The 18350-nt window shown below is 39.6% G+C and overlaps 1 protein-coding gene across 18 annotated transcripts in view; it reads right to left on the bottom strand.

Moving 5' to 3' along the window:
- The window catches only part of nav3 (neuron navigator 3), a 273084-nt gene that overhangs the window by 42266 nt on the left and 212468 nt on the right, over window positions 1-18350 (bottom strand). For all 18 annotated transcript variants that reach the window (XM_015040585.1, XM_015040583.1, XM_015040586.1 and 15 more), the window contains 2 exons: window positions 13189-13422; window positions 11907-12026 (listed from right to left, as the gene is read on the bottom strand). In XM_015040585.1, the coding sequence (XP_014896071.1) occupies window positions 11907-12026; window positions 13189-13422 (354 nt within the window). The remainder of the gene's footprint in view (window positions 1-11906; window positions 12027-13188; window positions 13423-18350) is intronic.

Genomic DNA, 18350 nt, shown 5'->3' with positions numbered 1-18350 from the left:
CACCATTGAAAAGACTTGAGGCGAAGCTTCACCTGACGGAGAACATGGAAGCTGCCGAGGCTCGACTGGCTTGTCAAAAGAGGAAATGGAAACGCGAAAGAAAGAAAGGAAGAAAGGACTCCTCAGTGTTCCACTTCTACCTACTGCGACTGCCAGCTCCTGCTCCCTTCTGTTCGCCTCACCCCTCCCCTCCCTCTCCTCCTGACCAGGATGGGCCCGAGAAGTCCTTGGAGAGCCGATCAGACATGTTGTCAGCGGCAGGTTTCACGGGGTTAATTAAAGGAGGATGACGATGCAGAACGGAGCCAAATCAAAGAGGAAGTACTTACCGAATAAGAACTGTTTGTTTGATGACAAGCTTAGACCGGAGGAAATCTCATGCATAATATGAGACGGTAAGAGATGTCAGTCCATCTGCTGTTGCATATTCACATAGTCATCTCTCAATTTCTGGGAGATGGCTAACAGTAGCTTCTGTGTCTGCAGATCACATGTAGATCTATGTGACCAAATGCAACCTTTTGCTTTAAAAGGACGGCAACGGTTGATTTGATCTCAAAGACAGAAAAATGCAGTATTAACTATTCTAGTTTCACAGTTTTTAGAGGTAAACTTTGTAAACGGAGAGTATATCAAATATGAAGTACGAAATTATAGGAAAATACATTAAACCACTTGTGAAAGAGTATGAAATTTCCCACCGGGTACAAATCTACATATGGTTATAACAGACAGTTTTGTTACTGAAAATTTGGGTTCACATAAACAAAAATTTAACAGAGAATGGCAGACAAAAATAGCCAAGAGTTATCAAGAATTACTTCTAAGATGCCACTTGAACATGTTAGCTAGCCTAACTACAAACCTGACCACTTAGAGTCCTTAATGACAAAGAGAACTCCTTAAAACAGTTTTATCTTTTTGAGGTGGTGTTTTGGTTTGAAATAATTTTGTCCTTTTGAAACCAGTAGTTATCTTGTTCAAGTAGATAACTGTTCACTTCGAAGAAAACATTAAGAAAACTGATGTAGCATTTTTGTTAGTGTTAGCTTCACTGCTAATCCAATGTCTACTTTAGACAGGGACTTGTTCCTTGTTAAAAGTCTCCATTCTTAAAAATAAAACTGATTATGCTAAGGCTTTTTCTATAAATCATAAGCCTACGGTGGCTCAGAAGGGTCAACAAATTGCAAAAGCCACAACACAACAACAAAGACCACAACAAAGAGCACAACATGTGCTAACCCAACCGCAATGGAATAATCATAACAAAAGTGACGATAAACTTCATAGCATAAAAAAGCTAAAAGTTTCATTTTTTAGCATAACTTCTGTTGTGGCCTTTGATGTGTTATAATTTTTGCAGTTTTGTTGTTTTTTGTGGTTGCGTTGTGTTTGCATTTTGGTGACCCTTCTGGGCCACCGTACAGGCCAGTGTTCAACTCATTCAGCTTTATAGTCAGTCCTTCCAATTGGACTTGATCAAAACCAACTTCAAGTAACTAAGAAATTGTACTAAATTTAGCTCAAACAAAAAAATTGTGAAACTACAATATTTATTTTAATTTTTGTCAGTGATGAATGTACATTACACCTTGGCTTAATAATATTAATGTTGAGTTGTAGTATCTGTATGTTGTCAATAACAAATAGTTAGTTGTAGTGCTAGCTAAGTCAGATTTCTGCCACACTAAAACCTTCAATCTCATTATTGTTATAGCAGTTTGTGCTAATGCTCTTTTCAAGACTATTAAACTCATTCAGCATCAAACCGGAATTCTTTACCAATAAATATTTTTCTCACTAGAAAAGGATCTACCAAAATCACTAGAACTGTTTAAAGATTTAGAAAATGGCGTTTACATGAACGCCACATGACAACTTTGAAACTGAAGTTTACTTAAAATAGCAGAAGTCTGTCCATTTCATCAGGGTGAATACACTGCTTCTGGTAAAATAAGGTTATAAAACTCTTCCCAGAACCCCACCCAGAAAACAAAAAAATTCAGTCCCATACCTTGAAGTGAATAATTTAGTTTAAAAAAAAAAACAACAAAAAAACAAGAACTTTGTAGCTCATGGAGCAAAACAAATTGTCACATATTCAAGATAGAAAAGTCTTGGCCTATTATTTTTTGTCTCTAATAAGACGCTTGTTACCAAGGACAAGTAGACGTGCATTGTTACTGTGTGGCATCTAACTCAATTCATTTCAACCCAACTCAATTAAAGGGAAGAAAAAGGTGACCTTGGAGCAGAAAGCTGGAAACGTGTCCGTTGCCAAGCAGTGACAGACAGCAAGACGTCAGCGGAGCCGGACCAAGCTGGTCAAGACGTCCGGCTCCCTGCTGCAATGCAGTCAAATATGACAACAGTTGCTCGCCAGTGTGGAGGTTTACAGAAGGCCTGACTTTCCCCAGTGGAGATTGTTCAACTCTACGACAAACTGTTGGCAAACTGGCAAAAAAACGGCTCATGAGCCAGAGCCCAAACATGCACACCAGACTGTCCCCAAGTGAAGGAGTTGAGCTCACTGCAAAAATGTTTTTCAGCAAAAGTTAATCAGCATTTCCGTTCTTACAGAGAAACAAAATAAGTGATTTTACCATTTTAGTAATATAACAGTCAGGTCTGAACCCATCAAATGACTGTAAGTCAGCAGAAGGACTTGACTCACATATCAGGGATTGTCCGTTTTATAAGCTAGCAAATAGGATTTTTGGATTTGGATGTAAAAGTAAAAGACAACTGGACTGCGTATTATTATTATTGAGACTTTCTTAGCTCTGTGTTTTATGAAAACTAAAGAAGCCCCACATGTCGGTCATATTAAGGCAGTGATGGTTTAAACTCAATCTGTTGAGTAACAAGCTGGTTGGTAAGATGTTTTTACTGAAAGCAATTAAAACATTTTATATTGTCGTTTTAAATGTTGGTGTTCATATCACTGCATATTCACTCAGCGTTATTACATCATGAGAAACTTTTGAAACTTTTTAAGATGCCATATTACCTCGGTATTAGGTAATATCATTGAGTTTTATAATATCTAATTATGTCTGGTGGTTGGGTAAAAATGCAATTAGTGCCTTCCTTAGGTCATTTTTCTATAAGCTTAAGGCGAGTCATTTTGATACCGTCACTGTTTCACATAAAACATGGAGTCAGGCAATTAGAATGAACTAAATGTAATAAAATACATACTGCTGTTGTGCAGGAAATACTAATTACCCAAACTCTGCAAATGTTAACGTTAGTGATGATAAAGGCTGCCTGAATAATTCCCTCTAGCCTTGAAAGGAAGGAAAAGATAATTATTAGCATTTAAAGTGAGTCAGGCATTGGATAAATCATGTTTTTATCCTTTTTGCTTAAATGTGAATACAGCAGGTTATCGAGGCTTAGACAAACTGTGTAGGCTAGCAGAAAACGTGGCCATATGGGGCTTGTCATCACTCAGGAAAACAGACAGACAGCTCTGACCTCACTCAGCATTATTCCTCTGGCCTCGTCACCCAGGGATCCGTCCTCACGGGGTCAGGTGGGCACATCAACCACTGAACCAGTGACAAGTTCAAGTATACAAGCTGTTCTTGGAGTATGTCTCTAAGGCAAAAACTACCGACGGCATGACGGTCGATGCTGAAGGTATTCCACATGTAAAACAGCTTTCCGACACGTTTTACGTGTTGAAACGTTTTCTAGTAAGATGGAAAACACCGTTTTATACTTTGAAATTCTTGAAAAACACTTCACATGTGGTTTCACTTGCAGAAATTATGCACATGTACAACATGCGAGTTCTTTTAACGTAACTTGATGTTCTCTAGCATCATGACAATGCTTAATGACAAAATTCACAACAGCTGTTGGATTCGACCAGTAAATCTTTGTTCAATAAAAACTCTTATTTAAGCAGTCCTCTGCATCATGTCGTTCACGTTTTGACTTGAACAGGTCAAGATGACACATAGCAGCTGATCAATAAGACCTCACCATTGTGAGACAGAACTGGCCATTGAACGTAGAGGGTAACAGAACATCAAGAGGTTGGAAAAGTGAAGAGTCAGAGAGTCATCTAAGTGGACATCCTTTGGCCACATTCCACAGGGATGACCCCTTCATTGTGACCAGTGCACTGCGGAACCAGATGACGAGTGCTAGATGACACGACTACGCTAGACAAGGGATCAGTGGGCTTTAGTGCTGTTCTCTGATTGAAGCTGATTCATGCTTAGAAGAAAAGTTGGAGACTTCAAGGAGAGCGCTACGTCTCAGCCACTGCTGTCACCAGACGAGTCTTTGGTGTCAAGCGTGGGCAGCTATGGCTAGTCAATACACTGACATCGACAAGGCAATACCACCTGAATGACGCCATTAATCCAGTCATTGTGCCCCAGAATGAGCAACACAGGCCTAATTTCATCCTCATGGACAAAAGTGCTCCAACTCATCAATGTCGGATTATTAGGGAGCAACAAGTGGAGACTGGGGATCCTTGAATGGAGTAGCCTGAACTTTCTCCAGATCTCAGTCCCGCAGAAAACCCCTGGTATCAACTGAGTCGCCATGTAGAGGCTCGTAACTCTGGACTCCAGAACCTCAGTGACCTGAGGACTGCCGGTCAATAAAAGTGGGATGCCACGTCTCAACAGACAATAACTCGACTTGTGTACAGCATGAGATGACTTGTCAAGGTGAGATTGACGGTCAAGAACACTGAGACACTGGGATGTTTTTGTTGTAGCATGCCCACCTCATGTAGCATGAGGAGGAAATCACTTTTGCATGATCCCCTCAGCCCACTTTCATTGTAGGGTGAGCTCCCTAACTTTTTGTGAGTATTGTAGATATTCTTGTTTGATTTCTATGTATATAGGTTACTCTTCTGAGACACGTGTTCTCATTTTCAAGAGTGACCCCATTTTACACAGAGATGCAAGACAACATGTGAAAGCAGGCTGTAGAGTCGGTACAACTGGCACAACGACTGCATGCATATTAGCCGAATATACCTAGATGTTTGAATCAGGGATTCAACCTCAAACTTGCAAAAGTTTGCAAAGTTTAGTCTGTATGCCTGAGTGCATTTGATAAAGTTCAAGACCCAGAAAAAGACAAAAGTCTGAGGAATGTGAAGACTGAAAGAGAAAACTTCAGAAAGCGTAGACAGCAGAAATGTTGAAGTGTCACACTTTCAGGTGCAATGCTGTAGGATATTTGCTTCCTGAGCAGCGCCAGTGGCAGAGATAAATGACATACCACAAACTTAGATAATGACTGGCTTTGTCAGAGATAGCGAGAACCTCTTTCCCTCCAAATCTCCTCACTGCTTACAGCAGCACTTGACAAGCAGAGCAGCTTCGCCACGACTGCCGCGGACTGACAGCCTGGATCCTGCTGCTTGGCAACATGTGCGCACATCTGCAGACACACACTCAAATGTGGACGAAGACAAGCTCTCTCTTGTTGGGAATGGACAACAAAACTATAGCAGGCATTTCAACATGGTTGCCTCCAATTCCCCAACAGCTTCAAATCAAAAACAAAAAAACGAAGTAGTGCAGAGCCAGCTGCCACAGACCAGTCAACAGAGGCGGAGAGATGGCAGCGCACATTCATGACACTGGGACACTAAAAGCAAAGCCCCGTTACTTATTCATGTCTCTGCAGAGAAATGGGAGCCTGCTGGTGTCAAAACATTCTCCATAGGCATCTGTGCTTGACAGCACAGCCACGGGCACGTGCTCATCTATGTTGCATGGCAGAGGGATATTTTTAGAGATGAAAAGGGCTTTTAGGGGAAAAGCTGGGCTCTCCATTGTTTTCAAACTCACTAACCATCTGAGGGACCCGGACATCTCCAGATGTGCTCTTTTCAGAGCCGACATTGAGATTCTCTGTCAGATCAATCACGGTGCTTTGTATCCGTACTCAAGATTTCCAAATTTGCGGTTAAAAAAATTTCACTGAAACCTACCAATGGAGTTAGAAATTCCTCCCCAACCCTAAGGAATGGAATAAAAATATTGATTTATCAATGCATTGCGGTACATTTTTCCAATTTGATATTTGTTCGGAAAACCCTGTGAATCAATTAGGTTCCCTGGCCAATGCTTGTTTTTATAGTGTCACATATAAAACCCTTTGATGTGAAGTTTTCTTCTTCTTGAATTTATTGGTGGTTTGTAAACAGGTGTTTTGTATGTGTTGCCAACACCTACTGGTGGGGAATGTGGGTCAGAATGACAATATTATTCAAATATGCTTAAAAATTATTTATAAATTATACCAGTTCCCACAAGGAAAACTATTTACATTTACAGACACTTACATTAAATTTTAAAACAGTACTAGCATGGGTTGTATTCCTTATTGAATACAAGTATTATTGTATTATGTGAATATATAAAGTCTTAAGTAATGTACACCACCATAGTTGTTTGTAATTTGCAGGAATAATGTAAAACTAATACCAAAAATGAATAGGTATCCCAGTGAATTATTTGTATGCAACTTATTACTAAATCAATATCAAAGTATTTAAATCAATATTAAATTGTCTCAATAGCAAATCGAATTGTGTTTTCAAAATTGTATAAGGTATCTGGTTAATGAGATTTTTAAAATATTATTGTTGCATTTTTTTATGGATATTGGTTATTTGATGTAATTTGATGTCTTCAAGTTTTTAGTTTCAGCACGGGATGATGAGAATGGGAGTCATTTTGATTCCTTGTATGTCTAGTACACACAAGGAAAGTCTACAATAAGGTAGACTGAAAAAAATCTAAATTGAATTGAGTTTCTGAACGATATCCAGCTCTACGTAGCATTCGAGAAAACATTGTGGTGGAAAAGGAAATCTAAAAACATTTACGACCCTACACCAGCTCACCTGGCATTGATGACTAAAAAAAAAATAATAATCAGACTCAGACTTGTTGCACGTCCCTGTGTTTAATCAGAAAGTCATTGGTTCAATCCCCGCCTCCCCGATCTGCTCCCTGCAGCACACTCCCCGAGCTGTTAAACTGTGACTGAATGTGTTGATTTGGGCCTTTTTCTTGGTGACAGATGAGTCATTTAGATGCGTTTCTGCTGGGATTTTGTCGGTTTGGAATAAAGCCGGCAGCGCTCAGCCTGCAAAGAGCACGGAAGCGTAACGAGCCTCCTGGGAGCTCAGTTTGTGTACACCGATCAGCTCGCGCTTTCTGCTTCCTGAAAACTCCGTCTACGGTTGTGACTGAGCCTGGAGAATTGGAAAGGGAGGACAACAGGCTTGGTGCTCTTGTTACACTGGGGGCGATCCAATAAGGGCCGTCTTTCTGCGGCCCTTTAAAATTGATCGCTCAGAATAACGACCGGATTAAATTTTAATAAGCAGTTATTGGCTGTTTCATAGTTCTGATTGGTGGGAAAGCAATTTGTCTCAAACTGCATATTCTATCCTGCTTACGTCTACAGTTCTGCTGTAAGAACTACTAACTTGGTTTGTGCCGTAAACCTGCATTTGATCAGGTTTAATCAGCAACAAATTGATGTATTTAATGCATAAAATAAGCAACTTCCTATTAAACCTAATAGAAAGTGGAGAGATGTGCAAGAAATAATTCAGACTGACTAACATATTTCATCTCAAGTCATTCAAAGCAGTTAACAGTGAAGAATACATGGCTGTCAGTCTGGATTTCCTTCTGAAGAATGAAGCTAAACGCTTCTCTTGTACTTTTCTGATTGGCAGCATGCACATTTCCGGTGCTGGAAATTCTCCAAAGGTAAGGCAGTAAACAGATTGTCTGAACCCGTGACTTATCCAGTACTCATTTCCCTTCTGGGCAGGGGCTTTGGGGAAAAGCAGGCTTTGGGATAAAAGACGAAATATACTCGTGGAAGGCAGATCTTGTCCTGCGGAGGTAAAGCCAGGCTGAGGTGTGAAATCTGGTGAGCAATTGCTTCGGATATAAATTTCCCCCCTGAGCTCCGGTGTATGTCAGCGAGAAGTGACAGCTCAGCCGCTGACAATCACTCGTCACAGCGGCGCTGGGGGAAGGGTCGGGTATTTTTATCTCCGTTTATATAGTTTTCTGGGGGAAAATGGAAAGGAAGAAACAAAAGAAATCAAGGTTTCATAGTTCAAACTCTGATCCTGTGGGGAGAGTGTTGCCTCTAGGAAACCAACAGGAAGCCAGACATCAATATCGTTTTCCCTGAGGCACGGTGTGCCAAGACAGAAAAGCTGTTTTTTTGTTTTGTTTGTTTTTTGCTTTTTTAAACCAAAGGAAAGTGAAAAACTTTAGCAAAATATTCAGATATGGAGAAAGTTCACCAGATTCATTTTTATTCTCATCATACCCTGAGGTTAAAGGCAGACAGGAAGATCACTTCAAGACTGACAAGTATTCAGTTTCAGAGTGTTTTGATGAGTCATACATAACTGCCTCCAAGGAAAAATGACTCAACTGATCATTGTGGAGAAAAAAATATATTTTGTTTTTACCAAAAACCTTGGCTGAATGAACACAAACTGTACCAGGACAGAGTGCACACAGAAAGTGAGAGAGAGAGCTGTTCAATGATTAAAAATACTAAGAAATGTCAATGTTAGCATTACAGCTAAATAAATACAGAGATCTAACCACACAACCAGACAATCATAGGAAATAAGTCATAAGGTTCTTATCCTTTTCTCCCTGAACGCTCTGAACAGTTAGGCAGACGTTACTTGCAGGTGCTGGCTGTTAATTCATAGCCTCTCATATGCTGTAAAACTGTCAATACGCACATTTCAGATTCCACATGCCTATGTGCACAAACACATGCTACAATATATTGTTATAGAACGACACCACAGCTTTCACATCAAAATAAATACTGTCTTCGTGGCAAGACAGCTAGTTCAAGCTAACGCGACAAAATGCTAATTCATTGCTTAGAGTTAGCATCATTGCTTATAAGAGACTTAAGCAAATAAAGATAAACTAAACCTATATGCTCATCATGTATTAAGCATTTATTTCCTATGCTTGTATTTATAGTAACTGTAGGCAGATGAAAAGCTTTAGCCACTCAACTTCTTGCGGCCAGCTAACTCACTCTTTGGTTACCTAGCAACAACCTGTTGACAAACTTGCACAGCAGCAGTTTCAGGTTACGCCTCATATTCACTTAAAATAATAATAATAAAAAAAAAACACCAGTTTGGCAGTATTTCAGACAACTAAAACAAAAACTAATCAATAATTATTGATAGACTGATATGAATAGCTTATATCATGATATGTTATTCAGCCATATCATCCAGCCCTTTCTCTAACTGCATTAAATTCTTCTATACCCTTTGAGTTTACATTAGCTTTTATCATTTTTTTTAAGTTCTGTGTTATTTCTCTTCAATAATTATTAAACTAGTTAATTTTTTTTCCACGTCACAGATGTAGTGGTTGCATAACGGAGTTTAAATCTATAGCCTACGTACAGCATCTGGTTTTACAACCAAGGTCACACAGGTAATCAATACCAAAAAATAACAAATTCTAATGTACAACCTTGCAAAAAAGCAAATGATACACGTACAACTGCAAGCCGCAGCAACAGGATATAATGGTTTGGCAAACATGAAGATGCAGGCATCAATCACCAGTCGGTTTTAATTACATCATCACTCTGCTTCCACATCGTGTTCACTGTATAATACAGCTTGATATCCATTGTCTAGGAAATCCTGCAACATGTCGTCAGGTTTGCTGAAGTGTTCAAACAGAGCTGCTCTAATTGAAAGCAGAAAGAAGAAAAGACGTCAAAAACTTGACACACGTCTGATTGTATTTTTTTTTGTCTTTTCCGCCTCATGCTGTTCTGGCCGTTGCTGAAATCTCAGTACAAGTAAAAGCCGGAGAATGTCACCGCATCGGTCGACTTCTTCCAACCTCTCTTAATGTCAGTCCTTACAATTTTGTTTTTGACAGGTTTAAATCAGCATCGCACCTGCTCAACAAGCTGGAGGCAGGAGGTTTTGCAGCTCCAATAACCAAATTGCACTTTGTCATGTCTGCCTTGCATTTCAAATTTATAGGGAAACTAAGTTTAGAATGCTCCAACAATGCCTTTACTCCCTGGGTTTAACTTATGAAACCCAAACTGAAACTGTTGCTCTTCGTTTTGTGGCACGATGGAAGAAAAATTAGAGTGGAAATAGAACACCAACTTTTTCTGCACAGCAACCATGTCTTTAGTTAAGAGACGTGGTTCAGCTGGAGAGTTTATGGCCTGCTGATTCCCCGACTCAGGCCACATAAAGCCAGAACGCCAGTCGGCTGATTTATAGCAAAAACAAACTCCAAATGTAGATCACTTTGTTCTGGGATGAAACAAAAACAGATGCTAATAATACTATGTAGTGCAAAACCTCATAACACCCTAAATTACATGCAGTTTTATCACGCTGTAATATAATTGTTTGTGCAACTGGGGCCAAAGTTGTAAAGTTGAAAATACCCACGGGCCACAACGAATATTTTTATCACTTAAAACCACACACACAAAAAAAAAAAGTGTGTGACTTATTTGGCTTCTGCTCAACAATAAAATAAACTAAAACATTTTTTTTAATAAATTTAATAAATTCTCCTTTTGTGTAAAAGTCACTAGATGTTTATAATGGTATGAACAATGGAGTTAAAGTAGAACCAAACAATGTGCATGTAATTCACATTTTTGGTTTTAAAAAGGACTTACTCAACAGTAAAATAAAAATGCTTCTGCATCAACTCTAAATTTGTACTGTTGTAAAATCATAGTCACAGGCCACATAAACTCACTCCAAGTGTATCAAATAGCCCATAAGTCACACTTTGACACTCGTGATATAAAATCACAAGTCTGTCTAGAGAGTTGGTAATAGCATAAACTAAGTCCTTAAAAATGTCAAAATAAAACTCCAGAGCCTGCTATATTCACAATTATATGCCACCACTAAAGATTTTTTTTACACAAGTGTTGCTCAAATGTCGCAGCAAAGACCCAACAATACAGTTTTCCAATCTCATGCTCAACTATGCAAACACTTTGTCTGCGTTGATGAAGGTTCATTGGCATATCTGAGTTTTAAAACACCAGTTGATCCTTGTGTATATTAAAACAAGATACTGTAATCAAAAAAGTAGAAACAAAGCTGATGTTTTCACACCTTAATTTCTTCATGTTTAGAGCTATGCAAAACATTTTGTGATACGGTAACATACATGGCAGCACAGGAACCAGAATGACAGCGGTTTAAGTTTCCTCTTGCTTCCCATGTCCTTATACCATTACAAACCTCCGTCTTCAGTAAGCTCATGCTTTCTGAATCCTCAATTTTTCCAAAATACTGTCCAGAAAACAGACAGCATACACTTAATAGTAAGAGACATAAAGCACATAGGCAACAGAAGGATAACAGTAAGTAGGCGACTCATTCACTGAATACAATAAAGCAAAATGTGATGTTTTACATTCCAGTCTTAACATTAATAATTTAACAGTACAGTAAGTAGAGTCGCTTGATGTGACAAAAACGCTCACAGATCTCTCCCCAAACATCGGAGGCTCGAAGACTCTCAGTTTGATCAGCTCACTTTTACTACATTTTATATTTTTATTTTATTTTTATGCATCAGCATCATTAACAGTACATCACAGTGCACTCTGGAGTGTTTGCTCTTAAACTTGTTCTGCTGATTGAATCTGATAATGAAAAGCAACCAGAAAAGCTAATGAAGAAACATGTTAGGGACACAATGTTAATACACATTGCCATGATTGAAAGGACTTTTTTTTGCCTCCTCCTGTGCTTGGGTTATTCTCTTGCGCATCATCTCGGCACAGACACCAGCAGCCACAGCAACACTGATCGATTCTGTCCTCACCTGTCAATGTCGCCCTGCATCTCTTTGCTCCCTCTCTGGGCAATCTCCCGAGGAGAAGCCACATCCGAGGATCGGCCTGCCGTCCGTCCGTACAGGTGGAGCCCACTGTCGGTTAGGTATCTGCAAATGGACAATTCTTTAGTAATTGAAATATTAAAACCAAAACAATGGCTCGAGCCGTTCTATATCGTGTTTTATCAAGCTATAGAATGATGTGCTTTATCCATTCAAAATTAGTTTTGATGTGTGTTTGGGTTCATTGTTCTGTTGGAAAACCCAAATGTGTTAAGTTTTTAAAATGGAAAGCCTCAACTTGACTTCTTCAAGCATACTTTTAAAGATTGAGGTCAGTGAGTCTTTCTTCAGAAGGTGGTTGGATTGTCCATGTGTGGAAATGCATTTTATTTGTGGAGCCAGAAGGCATCAAAGCTTGTAAGGTGCTTCATTAATGATGGGCTCCATCTTTTAGTCAAATGTGATGCAAGACCTGCTTTACAAGTCCAGTGATTTCCAGTCACATGCAGGGTGAGGTTTTGCTGAATTTTGGGTTAGCACCTGCCAAAGAATCTCTCTTCATCATAAAGACGACGACTTGGGGTCAGAAGTTTGAAACTTGGACAAAACCATTTGATCAAATGTTCCAGCCATGTGGAAGTGAGTAAATGTGGGATCGGAATAGGTTTCACGCATCTCTTGACTTTTTTTTTTTTACATAGTAATCAATGAAGGCCACTAGCTGGAGAGGCACTATAATGCTTTTAGCAAAACTTGTCCCTTTTCTTATTGAGGTAATTTGTCAGCTTATCAAGAGCCAGCAACGTCTGCGGAAATGCATCATCTGAATATTCCCGTTGAAGGCTTGAAGAACCAAAGACAGCCTTGGTGGATGACAGCAGCTTATTTGTATTGATGTGAAAAGTGAGGCCTTGGGTTGCCGTTTAAATAGCCAGCTAAACATGAATGAATTTCTGAGTTCTGTTTGGACAAAGGCAATATGAAAACGGCTGAATGAAAATGAGTCATGTCACTTGTCAAAAAGACCTTGAGAGCAGTGTTAAACTACTCAACTACGTAGAGATTCTGCCGCAGTGACAGAGATCCCCCTCCCCCCGCTCCCAAATATCTGTAGCCTCTTTCTATTCTCTCTCTTTTTCATCCAAGTGTCCATTACATTTCAAATGAACCCAAAGCAATTTCTAATAAAGTTTTATAAGTCATTGCATAAGAAGAAAAAAAAAAGAATGTTACAAATTCACGATTTTTCCATAAATGATTAACACACCTGGAGGGGTCTGAGTGGCCGCTGTATCGGCCCGTGCTGGGGGCGGCGCCCGCTGTGCTGGACCTGGGCGCAGGATATCCGCTGGGCATGGAGGGGGCTTCGCCTGCCTGGAGACGTGGGGTTTGAGACTGGCCAAGACGCCAGGCCATGGGGGAGGAGCGAGCAGCGAGGGCGGGGAGACTCCGCCCGTTCACCTCGGTCGTCACTGTGGCGTCGAAGGTTGTTTCTAACGTACTGCGCAAAGAGAAGGGTAAAAAAATTAAATATAAACTTATTGCAGCAAAGTAACAGAACATGTAACTGATTCATCAACTAATACTTAAACATTGACGTGTTAAGGGCTGATCAAATGTTCAACAGCAGAGTCTCAGTTGCCTTTAGTGCCATTAGGGTGTATATCAGGCAACCACAATACAATATTCTTTTTCTTTCACTTTTAAAATTCACGGAGAAATTGATAATTAAAGCACCTTATTATAGAAAACACACAATGGCTTAAATGCATAAACACAAACTCCCCATCGAATTTGACTGAGCTTGAGCTTTTTCACAAAGAAAAACTGGCAAGAAATTCAGTCCCTATTGAAAAACTGGTAAACATATCTCTAAAGACTTATGATTTAAATTAAAACATTTACTGAGATCTACAATTTGCATAAACAGGCTCCAAACAAAGATGAATTATTGCAAGTGTACAGGGAAAGCTATTTATTCCCCATGTAGCCTCTTTTCACTGATGGCAAACGTTGCCAGCTGTGGTACCTTGTTGGAGCGCTCTCTGCTGGAAACAATGGTGCACTGCATGCTTTTAATAAAATAATCCAGAGATGCACTGATTTGAATCTTCGGGAAAGATCTTCTATTTTTCTAATCAAATCACAAGGATTATTGCAAATCTGTTGTGTTAGATGAAAACATATTCCTATAGAAACAGGATTGTGGTTTTGACTCATTTCCAGCAAGAAACCACCTAAAAAAGACTGAGTCCAGAAACACTCTCTTAGCATTTCCTGCAGTATTTTCATATCTTAATTGTTGGATGATTCGTCTTTGTGAGTGGGAGGAAAAGCCTATTTGAAATCCTGTTTCAGTAGACTGGTCGTCATTATGTGGCAAAAACGAATGCCATCTTAACGCAGTGTCTCAAAGACAGCAGGGAGAGGTGTGAGAACAGCTCTGTGTGTGCGTGAGTGTGTGTGTGTGTTGGCGAGAAAGGAGAGAACACTGCACCACACACTCTAAAGCCAAGTGCCAACATGAGAAGGGCAGCAATGCCAGCCATGTTCATGACTAATCTCTAACAACACCCTCTGAGGCTGCTGCACACACAATGACACAGGCAATCAATTCCAGGCAATTGCAGACTTTCAGCAATCAATTAGCCACCATCTAAATCAGAATCACTTAGCTGTTGATAATGCAGGTTGCTAAATCAGCTTATCCGTATCTGAGACAGCAGCAGCAGAGAGAATGATCAGAATGATAAACGGAACGACAGAAAGCAAAAAGAAACAGTACCTGGTCTTCTGAGGAAAGTTTCCTTGAAATGACAGTGAAGATTATGGCTTTTTTTTTTTTTTGTTTAAATTACGCAAAACTGGGCTCATAAATAAAACCTAAGTTAACGAATATCTAATTGTATTTAAAATGTGTTTCACATTGAATTCATGGTCCTAATTGAACCTGTGGGTTAAAAAAATGTCAAATTTTCAAAATTGGCAAATACTTCACCGTCCACAGAAAGATCTAAATATACTTCAAATGTCTTTTTATGAATTAGAAAGTGTTAATTTATACGCAACCAACCAATTATTAAAAGCATAAATGCTTCTAAATTCTGAGTAACTAAAATTCAGTAGAGGGACTAATCATTTTAAATGAAAAAAATTGTTTTATGAAAGCCAAAGCAAATAGGGATGTATGGATTGCGGTGTACCTGAAGATGCACAATAAAGGGATTGATTACAGCTGCAGCATGGAGCACACGCACAGGATGTGCTGCTGTGGTTCGGCTGTTGACTGGCTTTGACGGGTTCCAGCTAACCTGCGCTGGTCCAGACAACAAACGGGTGTGGTCTGCTGTGTAGCTCCAGCCCTCGTGCAGTTGTGTTCATAAAAGTCGAAACCAAACACCATAAAGCATTTAAGAATACTTAAATCCTTTGGTCAGTGCAACTGTTGGTTACTATGGAGACTGAATGCAATGACGTGGACAGAAATCGCTAACCAAGAGGTCACTGATTTCACAGGTAACCTCCAGTGATGGTTTGGTGTCAAGAGATTTGACCAAGTGCTGCTTCCCTCCTGAGGGCTGTTCTCACATCTGAAGGAAGTCTTACCTTCCTCAACATCCTCTGGAGAAGAAAAACTCAATTTCACTTTATTGCATATTCTGATATATTTATCAAATGACTATAGACTTCTAGTGAAATATAATTACATAACCTTAACCCGCTCTAAATCAAAACCACATTTTCCAGAGAGCTGGCACCTTTCCTTTCCATCTCTGCTTCACTCAGGCATTGGGTGTCACACACAACTATAAGTAAAAAAGATAAACCTCAGTGGGGATTATTTTGTGCTTTGCCATGAGCTCAGTTGGAGAAGAATGCCTGTTGACAGCAGGGGGAAGTGTATTGCTGAGCAATTCTAAATATAAATACACCGTCTCCTACCGCTGCTAATGAACGCTCGATATACCAGTCAGTTCTTGGATGGGTTAATTCAATTCATGGGCATTGTTTGAAGATTCTATCTCCAGAGCAATTTGTCACATGTATTGAGCTATTGCCATGTTCAATATTAGTCACAGTGGCAGCTCTAAGCTCCAAATATCTATTGGCGAAACATTCAGTACAATATTCCGCTCTGTAGGGAGCATAGAAACATCAGGTTCGACCTTTTTACCTGAACTGACGGTTGTTAACCAGGTCACTTCAAAATGTTCTTAAATCCAGCCAAGATGGTGAGTCATTCCTTATACTTAACATCCTGCCGTCTCCAAAATATGAACGTTTTAATGGCCTCGACAGTTGAGTTCAAGACGAACTTTTACTGAATGCCTGTCAATATTCGTTTAACACCCTTTTAATGAAAATGTCTAATACGTTAAAAGATTCAGATCCATTGGTTGCATGTTCAAATATGAATTGTGTTAAATCATGTCTAAATGAGTTCTGGTTTTTAAGAGATTAAGAGACTGACTGCTTTTTGATTAATTACAAGACTGACTTGTTTATGAACTTTAGTACTTTACGATAGCTTAATTGTGCAATATAACCGAGTCGGACCTTCTCAGGTTTTAGAGCCTCTACGGTCAGTTTCCCATACATGCACACATGGAGGTGTCAGAACAGTCAAGTCACTTTCCATCTACCATTACAGACTGAAAACTCATCTTCTCCAGAGGTGGCTCTGATTGCCTTCATCACGTTGAATCATACCACTTTACTTCTCAGAATGGCAATTCTGACGAGAACATTGTGAAACGTTGAGAAGTGCCTCCGACTCTGACCCACTATTACCACCAGGCGCATGTCATTTGGTAGTTTCAGGGCCACAGTGATTGTAGATTGCTTTGTGTGGCGGATAATACTCTGTAAAAATTTCATACATGTACTCGACCTACACAAACAGCCATCTCGTCAATTCCAGAGCCGTGTGTCTGCTCCCCTGGTGTAAACACAAAGTAAACCCGACCCAGTAAAACTATTATGTTCAGAGTGTCCTGCAGCGGCTGCTGAACCCTCGAAGGAGTAGGAACATGGATAGCTTTTGTTGTTGTGCTGGGTTCACCGTCAAGGAACAGTCCGTCTTCAATCACTTCTTCCTCCCCATGTCGATCAGCAACATGGGCTGAAATACCGGTCATAAGAAAAGTAAAGACAGTTGAGTGGATTTTCTTGTTGCAAAATATATGCGATTTTGAATTAACCCTTTAAAACATAATGCAAGAGAGGTTAGATTATTGGATGCTTTTGATAAAAATGCTTATCTAAATAAAGATAGTTTATCCCGTGGCTAGTACTTGCCACCTGCAGCACTTAGATTATCCACCAGAGTGCATAGGATGTGTGTAGCCTTCAATACAGCGAGTCTTTGAGGGCGGCACTAGTTTAGTTAACTAAGGCCTCAAAAATGACACATCTTAAATCCCATTTTTAAGTGGTTAGCTTCTAGGTAAACTACAACTACTATTGATTCATCATTTTATTTGTTAGCTTAACCAAATGATTTCCAAAATTATGGAAAAATTAGCTATTTTTAAAAGTGAAGGACATTGCCTTATCCTACATTTCTTGTGAATTCAAGATTAAAAACATATTTTAAAATATCCCACTAGAACCACACACCAAACCACAGCACATATAAAAACAACACTGGAAAAAAATAAAGTTGGATAAATAATCTTAGAGCTGACTGGTTTTTTCACCTTCCACTCCACATAATCTCAAGATGACTGTAGTGGTTTTAATCAATCACAAATCAAAACCAAAGCGTTTCCTTTTATTCTCCTTGGACTTAGTCAAGGAAGGAGGCTTTCTCTAACAACACTTGGTGCTAACCTGGTCACGTCGCTGTGAGCAAACATTTCTGCAGCCCACATGCAGAACCTCTTAGCTGCAGGGCTACAGGCCACTCCACACAGGAGGATTTCATATGCCATCTTTAGCTGCTGCTCTGCTAACCAAGCAGCCATGTGTGAGGTCATCGCCTTGTTGCCGTGATACGCCACACTGAGGCTCCGTTGTTGTGTCTGTTGTATGCTCATGGGACTTTAAAAGTATAAGAGGGCTGCATTAATATAAGCTTGCTTTATTTTGGTGAACATCACTGATGTTACACACACCAGGTCCTGCAGCACCGAACAGGATGTAAAAATATACATGGATGGTTGATCAACGGATGGCTGTGTGGATGACTGGATGGACGGACGAACGGCTGGTCGGATGGTTCAATGATTACTACATAGTCATGATAATTTATGTTTGTCTCACTTATTCAGTGTCTTTGCTAGAGTTGGGTAGTAATTTACACGTGTAGCCTTTGGAAAAAAAATACCTTTAACTGTGCTGTACATTTTACTTTTACTTCAGTAATTTCATTATGAAGTATTGTTACTTTTACTTGAGTAAAATTTCTGGATACTCTACCCACTGTGA

Source organism: Poecilia latipinna, unplaced genomic scaffold (assembly GCF_001443285.1).
Source record: "Poecilia latipinna isolate Pla-1442-1.1 unplaced genomic scaffold, P_latipinna-1.0 Scaffold518, whole genome shotgun sequence".
Taxonomy (NCBI): domain Eukaryota; kingdom Metazoa; phylum Chordata; class Actinopteri; order Cyprinodontiformes; family Poeciliidae; genus Poecilia; species Poecilia latipinna.
Note: the sequence above shows the minus strand (reverse complement) of the source record. Positions and strands in the feature narration are given on the sequence as shown.